Source organism: Musca vetustissima, unplaced genomic scaffold (assembly GCF_032173495.1).
Source record: "Musca vetustissima isolate MV318-11 ecotype Yass unplaced genomic scaffold, APGP_CSIRO_Mvet_v1 utg25787, whole genome shotgun sequence".
Classification (NCBI taxonomy): Eukaryota; Metazoa; Arthropoda; class Insecta; order Diptera; family Muscidae; genus Musca; species Musca vetustissima.
In genome coordinates this window covers 19,913-29,373 of record NW_026873112.1, presented here as the reverse complement: position 1 = coordinate 29,373, position 9,461 = coordinate 19,913, and the positions used below count along the sequence as shown (strand labels likewise).

The following is a 9,461-nucleotide window of genomic DNA, read 5'->3' as shown; positions in this document are numbered from 1 at the left end:
AGTAAAGCTCAAATCTAAACTGCATATTAAAATACTTAGATATGGAGCAATAATTTCCGTTTAAATGTATATCAAGTGACCCCTATCGATTTAGAGAACTCTATCGTTTTGTTTACAATGTTATCTCAAGTTTACACAAGACAATTATTTATTGGCCACAATTAGCAAATTTGCAAACCATGGACCCATGGTATAATTATCACAAGTGGTTTGTTGTCGTACTGTAAGAATAGCAAGGTAGGACCTCCTGATTACAATTTGTTCCCAAGGTGACTTTTTCTTTCAAATCAAAATATGTACTTATTTTTTGTATGAGTGTGTGTATTGTTTTGAATACCATGTCAAATAAATTGAAATGTATTAAATGAAAATGATTTGTAACCGCTTCTTTTGGAAGTAATTACATTGTTGTAGATGAAACAAACATTTCATGACATTCCCTACGAGATTTGGGGAAGAAATCATGACCTTTCATTCATTTCCCCGTTTTTAGTATGTGGTGAAATCATGTTAAATAAATACGTTTACTTGTTGCGTATATTTTTTATATCTGACAGTTATTTGGTGAAAACATATATTTGACAGAAGAAGCCACTACAAACGTAGTTGCTTTTTTGTTATTCACCTTGTATTATTGTACCACGTATGGTCCCAAATATAGAAGAACTACTACTTGTTTAATGATACTAGTTTTTTAGTTAAATCTAAGCCTTTGATGTTGTTAAATCATTCCTTCAAAACTTTCCCTGAACATTTGTTTAATTTACGCCTCTGATTTTAGGAAATCCAAGCCCCTGATTTTTTTCCAGTCCACTGAATTTATTTTTCATATCCACATCTGTGTTTTTTTAATTTACGCCGTCGATTTTTTTAATTTATTTATCTGATATTATCTAAAAACAGATTTTTTCAATCTACGACCTACGTTTTTTACCCACGCCTCCGATTGTTTTAAAAATGTACGTCTCTTTATTATTTAGGTCCCGCTTTTGATTTTTTTATATTATCGCTTCTATTTTTTCCACACTTTAGATTTTTTAGTCTACGTCTCCGTTTTTTTAATCCGTCATTCCTTAGATTTTTTTCAACGTGTCCGACTTTTTTAATCCACGCCTTAGATTTTTTTTAAATCCTCGCCTCTGATTTTGTAAAAATCACGCTTTATTTTTTTATTTAAGTCACGGTTTTTTTTTAATCAACGATTTAATTTTATTTAAATTGTTTATTGGCTATTCAAAAATATTCGTTAAAAAAAATTCACACAGCCAGAGGATTTTGAGTAAAAACGTACAAATTTCGCCTTATAGATCCCTAATGATTTGTTTACATGATACCCCTATCAACGATAACACAGCGATATGTCGATAAAGCAGGTCATGGTCGATAAATATAAAAATTTTATTACAATTCGCCGCATTAAAATGTAAACATACATTTTAAAATAATTTTATTATTATATAATATTTATTTATTATATATTATTGCCTTTATTGTTTTTTTCTGATTAGAGTTTTATAAATTTATATATAAAAATAAATACTATATATTCTCCTATCCCTTACCGGCAAATCGAATTCGCCTGTTATGACATCAATGTTATCAAAACAGACAATATCAATTCGCCGCTGAGATTGCCTTCTTCCAAAAGAGGGGTTTGTTTACATCCAGTTTCCATCCCTTACGAATCGAATATTTTTATGGGTACTCACTCACAAAATATCCTTCACTACAACAATAGGGAGAACAAGAATGCAAAGGATAATATTTGCAAAAAAATATTTTTTATTTGTAATATTTAGTTTATTTTATATACAAAATGTTGGTAAGTTGTTTGAAAATTTAACAACACATCATGGGGTATTAAAAACTTGTCGATTTTTTCTCCTTTTTCTCTTACAGATTCCCTTCATCGTACCCTTAAACATTTCGAAGTTTTTCACAAGGACGAGGTCCAGCATCGTATTGTGAAAAGAGGTGTCAAACATAGTTCGAATCCATTTAATGTCATCAAGGAGGTGGAATTCAAGACATTGGGTAAAAATTTCCGCCTAATACTGCATCCACATCGAGAGGTGTTGCATAGTAAATTTAAGGCCTATACTGTGGATGGTGATGGCAATGAAACGGTGGTACATTTGGGTAAGTAGCAATCACCCACCCACCCCCTTCATTTGTTGGATTATTGCATCTGTTGTTGGTTGTCTTTTAGATCATGATAATTTCTATTCCGGAAGAGTATTTGGTGAGGTTGATTCATCCGTTAGGGCTCACATAGAAGATGGCTTAATGACTATGTCCATTAATTTACCCGATGAAGCATATCATGTTGAGGTAAGGTATATATTTTTATTAATAATAGAAAAAGTTACGGCTTATGTTGGGTTTGGCTTACAGGAAAGTCCTTGCTTACCGTGGTAAGGACTCTGCTTGTAATTTCTTCATTTATGGGCCCCCAAGTTCTACTTGCTCCACACGTATGTTAAATAGGTCATTAGGACCACCTTTTCAGATGTTCCAAATCAAATCAAAACAATCTCTAAAATTGTTCTTCTATCGTAATTAAATGTTTGTTTGTGTCTGCGTATTTATAGCCTTCTTGGCGTCACCTACCCACTGCCAAAGATAATACCATGGTTGCATATCGTACCTCGGATATAAAAATGAATTTTCAACATCCACAAAAAGGAGATATGGGTGGTGCTCCACTAACCTGCGGTTATGTCAAGGAAGGTTTGGGTAAGTATTTCCAGATTCCATCGAAGTTGTGCCAAGTACGTGGCTTCGGCTTAAGTCAGTTTTAAGGCCGGCCGCGAAAATCCACGGCATAAATAGGCCTTGAAAAATTATTCTTAAAAAATCCACGTCTTGGATATGGCTTGAAAATTTTTTCTTGAAAAAATCTATATTTATTGTGTAAAAAACCAGATCTTAGATATTTATTGAAAAATCATTCTAAAAATGTAATTTCCCTTACAGAACTAGAAGAAGACGACGATGATGAAGATCCCGACAATCAGCATGCTACGGACCATCATGATCACCAACCCCAATCACAGCTCGTATCATCGGTACACAATGAACCACACAAGAGATCAAAACGCCAAGCTGATCAATATGAATATACACCCACCAAGACCCGATGTCCGTTACTGCTGGTGGCCGATTATAGATTTTTCCAAGAAATGGGTGGTGGTAATACAAAAACTACAATTAATTATTTGGTAATTTGAAAATATATTTTATTAGGTTAATATTTAATTTAATTCAATTCCTTCTGTGTACTTTTCCAGATAAGTCTCATCGATCGTGTTCATAAAATCTACAATGATACCGTTTGGCAAGATCGTTCTGATCAGGAAGGTTTCAAGGGTATGGGTTTTGTTATTAAGAAAATTGTTGTTCACTCGGAACCGACACGTTTAAGGGGTGGTGAGGCCCATTATAATATGATACGAGAAAAATGGGATGTTCGTAATCTATTGGAGGTAAGTTCTTTACTGGATTTTATTGCGATATTTTAAATTTATATTATATTTGAAACGTTTCTTCTTCCATAATCTATGTATTTCCAATATCTATGTTAGGTCTTTTCTCGAGAGTATAGCCACAAGGATTTTTGTCTAGCACATCTATTTACGGATTTGAAATTTGAAGGCGGCATTTTGGGTTTGGCATATGTTGGCTCGCCCAGACGTAATTCGGTGGGAGGCATTTGTACACCAGGTTAAAATGAAAACATATTAAGTTTATATTTATTTTTTAATTTTGTAAATTTTATTTTATTATTTTTTTTAGTTTGAAAGGAACCATTCCAAACCTTTTTTGTTGAGTAGTAAAAGGTATATTTATTGTTTATTTTCAAATTCTTTATTTTATGTTTTCAGCCGCCCGGTCAGACACGGAATGTTTCATGTGAAATAAAATCCAATATAAGTTAATGAACTGCAGATTAAAGAAAATACTTTAGACTCCTAATAGACTACTAAAATCATCAGTTTCTTTTAGGCTAGAAAAAGTATTCTTTAAACAATCGCCTTAGATAGAGCTTGAAAAAGAATTCTTCACAAAATCTACGCCTTGGGTAGGCCATAAAAAATATTTTTTAAAAAATCCGCTACTCTTCTGAAACGTTCTTTATCTGATTTCCATTTTTATATCCATCATATAATTATTATTTTTTGCAATCTTTATTATTTTGCTTTGTTTTTTATATTATTTTTTTTAATGTTCCTTTTTTGTCACCCATAGAGTACTTCAAAAATGGCTATACCTTATATTTAAATTCCGGCCTGAGCAGTTCCCGCAACCACTATGGTCAGCGTGTTATTACCCGTGAAGCTGATTTGGTAACAGCCCATGAATTTGGACACAATTGGGGCTCTGAACATGATCCCGATATACCAGAATGTTCGCCAAGTGCCTCACAGGGTGGTAGTTTTCTAATGTACACATATTCCGTTAGTGGTTATGATGTCAATAATAAGGTAAGAAGAGAAAGAACGGAATTGGGATATATATTTTGAGTCTCAAAATAAAGTATCTAATTACAAGGAAGATTAGTGGTTTATTTCTAAATCTGTTCTTTAAATTTGGGAATAAAGATTCATCACTTTTGTTATTCTATTTTTTAGAAATTCTCACCATGTTCGTTACGTTCGATACGCAAAGTCCTCCAAGCCAAATCGGGACGCTGTTTCTCCGAACCCGAGGAATCATTCTGTGGCAATTTACGCGTGGAAGGCGATGAACAGTGTGATGCTGGCCTCTTGGGTACAGAAGATAATGATGCTTGCTGTGATAAAAATTGTAAATTGCGTCGCAATCAGGGTGCCGTTTGCAGTGATAAAAATTCACCATGCTGTCAGAATTGTCAATTTATGCCGGCTGGGGTGAAATGTCGCGATCAAGTCTATGCTACATGTGAGCGGGAGGCCCGTTGTACGGGTACACATGCTGAGTGTCCGAAATCGCCGGCCATGGATGACGGGACAATGTGTCAGGAACGTGGCCAGTGTCGTAGTGGTAAATGCAGTAAGTAGTTGAAGTGAAAGAATTTATTTTTGTCATTTGAATAAAACAAAATATTGTTTCCTTTTCGTCCTTAGTTCCATATTGTGAAACCCAGGGGCTGCAGAGTTGTATGTGCGATATAATACAAGATGCCTGCAAAAGGTGAGATGGAATAAAAATACGATGTGAATCATTGAGGTCTTAAAAAATATCCTAAAAAAATCTACATCTTGTTGAAGTCTTGAACAAATATTCCATAAAAATTCACGCCTCTGTTTGACCTTCCAAAATACTAATTTTTTTATTATATTATTTGCAGATGCTGTCGTATGAGTATTAACGAGACATGTTTTCCCGTTGAACCACCAGACGTTTTACCAGATGGTACTCCATGCATTCAAGGTTTTTGTAATAAGGTATGTTCCGGTTATATATAACTTTCTGGACTCTAAATAATTAAATTAACTCTCTCTATAGGGTGTTTGCGAAAAAACCATACAAGATGTTGTTGAACGTTTCTGGGATATTATAGAAGAAATCAATATCAATCGGGTGTTGAGATTTTTAAAAGATAACATTGTGTGTAAGTATTGAATTCTAAAAGTAAATTAAATGCCATTTTGTTATAATATCCCTTGATTCCGTTGTAGTGGCCGTGGTTGTCTTCACCTCCATTTTTTGGATACCAGCCAGCTGTGTTATCTCATACTTTGATCGTAAAAAGTTACGACATGAGCTGAAACAAATTGAATGGAGTCAAAAAAATGATCTTATACATCCGGGCGATAGACGCCGTGTCATACATATAAGGTAAAAGTCAGTAATTTTGTTTAACATTATCGAAATGTTGACATATGAATCATTTTGATACAGGGTGCCGCGTCAGAAGATGTCAATGGCACGCATGTAAATGTTGTAGCAGAAATTAGAAATATGTATTTTAATTTTAAGAATAAATATACATACTTGAAAAATAAATGAAATTATGCATTTGTATTAATAAGAAAAATACATACATATACAAATAAAATAAATAACATAATTTTAGTCAATAAAGGAATTTTATTTTATTTATTTTTTGAAAAATATTCATAAAGAATCCAAGGCTTGGATAGGCTTTGAACAAATATTATTAAAAAATCCATGCCTTGTTTGACCATTGAAAGTAAATTCTTTAAAAAATCTACGACTTGTTTGGGTCTTAAAAAATATGTTTTATTGTAATTGATATAAGTTAACCTTTGGGCTTTTATTTTCTTTATTTCAGAGGATGTCTTGAGGTCAGAGGAAAATAAAAACAAATGTTTTTAATTTTACTGATTTTTATTTCTAAAATATTTCCATCATTTTCTATGATCACCATCAAGGAGTTGAACTAATTTTCCACAAATTGTTTTACTCTTCCGTGAGTTCAGTTTCAAACTCACAGAAGAGTAAAACAATTTGTGGAAATTCAGTTCAACTTCCTGATGATTATCATGAAATATGATCGAAATATTGGAGAAATAAAAATCAGTAAAATTAAAAATATTTGTTTTTTTTCTCTGACATCAAGCCAAATTATTATAATAAAAAAAATAAAATTTTTTTTAAAAAATCCACGTCTTGGCTGGGTCTTTAAAAAATCCTCGCCTCGAACAGACCTTGATTCTTGAAAAATTATTCTTTAAAAAGTTCACGCTATGAAAAAATATTCTTTAAAATTTCTACGTCTTAAAAAATTATTCTTTAAAAAATCTACGATGTTGAAAAAAAATCTTTAAAAATTCCCCCTAATTTAAATTTTCGGTTCTTTAGGTTTCAAAATGATGTTCTTTAATATTTTATATTTACCATTTTTAAGTAATTTATATTTTTGTTTGTTGTTGTTGTATTTTAATTACATTTACTTATAAACTTATATAGTAAGAGTGTACATACAGTGTTTGTGTGTTTAAAAAAAAGAGCAGAAAATTGGATATTTCGTTAGTTTTTCTACACATAAAACTAACAAATGAAAAGGGGGTATTTTAATAAAAAAAAATATGTGCTGCTTCCAAGAAATGTATAAAGGAATTCTCTTTGATGTGTATTTTGTTTTTTCTTGTCCTCTAATATAATATTTTTTGTGTCTCGTTTCCTTAACATTTCTACTTCTTTTTGCTATTTTTGCCATTCTGTTGTGGTGGTGGAGCATCATCTTCATCCTCTTCTTCTTCGTCAAGATCTTCCTCCTCGGCATTGCCCCATTCATCGACAAGGTCATGGACCAAGTGTTGCCCACAAATATAAACGGGACCTGTGCCCTGTGTCAATTTGAAAGTGACCGATTCACTGGGGAATTCTAGATTGGGCTTAAGGACACGAGTTTCACCAGCCTTGAGAACAGCAATGGGAATTTTGAGGGTTTCTTTGTCAGCGATTTTGACTTCAGCCTGAAAAAAGCGAAACAAACGAACATTTGTTTTGAAAAACCCGCCATAAATGTGTGAGGCAGCACAACATGTTTTGTCTCGTGCTTGCTCACTTACCTGTACAACATTGAATTCATCCTTGGCTTCGGCACCGAGACTGATTTGTTTAATAATCAATTTTTGATCTTGTAGAACTTTGTCGGTTTCGGCCACTTCGAATTGGGCCAAAGGGTCTTTTTCGCTTAATTCAACACCTAATGGATAAGAAGAAGAAAATAAAATTATTAATCTACAAGGTTATTTTTTCTGTATCAATTCACACAACATCAGCAGCAGGCATGCCGGCTTTAAATCAATCGGTCGGTCGTTGCCGTCGTCCACGACTCCGACATGTTTGATTAGAGTTTTAACGACAACTGTACCATACCAATCAACCGACAATCCAGCCAGCCAATTTTGCAAAAATCAATACAATGATATTTTCATTTTTTTCAGATTCCGATTACTTACCGAAGAAAGATTCTGTTTCCATTTTATTGTCTATTTAATTTGGGGTTTTGGAAATATTAAAAAGTATTTTTTATTTCGTGTAGTTTTCGGCGAAAATCGTCTTCTTTATTTTTAATTTTACAAAACGGTGTTTGTCACTCTACACGTGCCGCCTCGAATGAGTTGTGCCTCTCTTCAACAATCCAGCTAGGGCAGAGTAGCCGTATCGATGGAAAATTTCGAAAAAAACAAATGTGAAGCAACCTAAATGAAATGCGTCAGGCACTCTTCTGAGTGACTGTAATCGGAAATTGGCATATCGGCGGATAGATTCCCTTTTCACACTTGGAATTTTTTCTTTCAATAAGTCGAACTGTTGGGCATCTCTCGTAAATAGAAAATTTTATTAAAAATTGCAATGAAATAAATTAAAATTTTTGATAAATAAAAATTCTGCGGGGCCGAACTTTTTATACCTCCTCACCATGAGGATGACATTCAAAATAAATTACAGTAGGAAAAACTCATGTTATGATAGGACCTTGAAAATGCAACAAAAAGAGGAGGGATAAAGATGATTTAAATTCTCAAAATACCGAATAGTGGGCTAACGTTATAATGGACAACGGAAAAAGGGGATCGTTATTCATAATGAGATTTGGCAAAATACCCCAAAATAACGAAAACGGAAGTACCCTTATATGGGGGCAACCCTGAAACATGAATCACTATTAATAATTTTTGATAGTGAGATTTGACTCCAAATGAGAACCCAAACTACTAAATTACAGTCAATTTGGTTGAAAAATGTGTATAAAATTGCCAAAAAGCCGAATATTGGGGGTATCGTTAAATTGGGGATACTCAGAATCTTAGATGAATATTAATACATTTTGGTAAGGAAATGTGCTATACAATGAGAAAATGCCAAATTATAGCCCCTTAGTCCTGATTTAGATTAGACGAGTTTACTTGCGGCAATTCTTATCGTTCTCTTTTGTACTTGCTTCATGCGTCTATACAAGCCAAATCGGTTTCAAAAATATATATTTTTTTTTGGCATTTTGTGACAATGTTCTGGATTGGTATTTCAAATTACTGACACTACAAACAAAATGCACAAAACGAATTGCACAAAATTGCCGGTACGAGCAATTTTTTTCAATTTCTATTCCCCTTGCCCCTCTCTCCAGCAAACAAAGATTTGCCTCAAGTAAACTCCCCTAATCTAAATTGGGACTTAGCTGGCTCGAGCCAGAAGATTTGTTCCATAAGCCGAGTTCAAAAAAGATTTCCAGGCGCGTCGATCCTGTGCGCCACTCAATGATTTTTAATTTTAAAATTGAATAAATATGAGTACCATTTCGATATTTTGAGGTCCTTCTTCAGAAATCTCATTCCGGAGAAATGTGTCCATATTTTTGTTGAATATAAATAAAACAGTCTTTATGAAAAGATGATCGCATTGACCAATATTTCTTGAGCCACGTAAATGTATACCCTTACAGCAAAGGCTTTGTTCCAGAGCAAAAAATAATATTCTTTAATAGAAATTTATTCTGATTTTTT

At 33.3% G+C, this 9,461-nt stretch overlaps 2 protein-coding genes across 2 annotated transcripts; one reads left to right on the top strand and one right to left on the bottom strand.

Annotated features, from left to right (window-relative positions):
* Positions 1-1,816: 1,816 nt before the first annotated feature.
* On the top strand, positions 1,817-5,941 carry LOC133322876 (ADAM 17-like protease). The gene is made up of 14 exons (XM_061531833.1): positions 1,817-1,829; positions 1,900-2,139; positions 2,210-2,331; positions 2,592-2,736; positions 3,004-3,221; positions 3,291-3,485; positions 3,585-3,723; positions 4,249-4,484; positions 4,632-5,031; positions 5,106-5,172; positions 5,330-5,426; positions 5,488-5,593; positions 5,661-5,820; positions 5,884-5,941. Exons 1-14 carry the CDS (start codon positions 1,817-1,819, stop codon positions 5,918-5,920), a joined length of 2,175 nt encoding a protein of 724 aa, XP_061387817.1. The 3' UTR covers positions 5,921-5,941.
* Positions 5,942-7,128: 1,187 nt separating this feature from the next.
* LOC133322940 (nucleoplasmin-like protein) lies at positions 7,129-7,976 on the bottom strand. Its single transcript, XM_061531894.1, has 3 exons — positions 7,914-7,976; positions 7,521-7,657; positions 7,129-7,424 (listed from the first exon to the last, which is right to left on the bottom strand). The coding sequence occupies exons 1-3, from the start codon at positions 7,933-7,935 to the stop codon at positions 7,140-7,142; spliced, it is 444 nt and encodes a 147-aa protein (XP_061387878.1). The 5' UTR covers positions 7,936-7,976; the 3' UTR covers positions 7,129-7,139.
* Between the last annotated feature and the right edge of the window lie 1,485 nt (positions 7,977-9,461).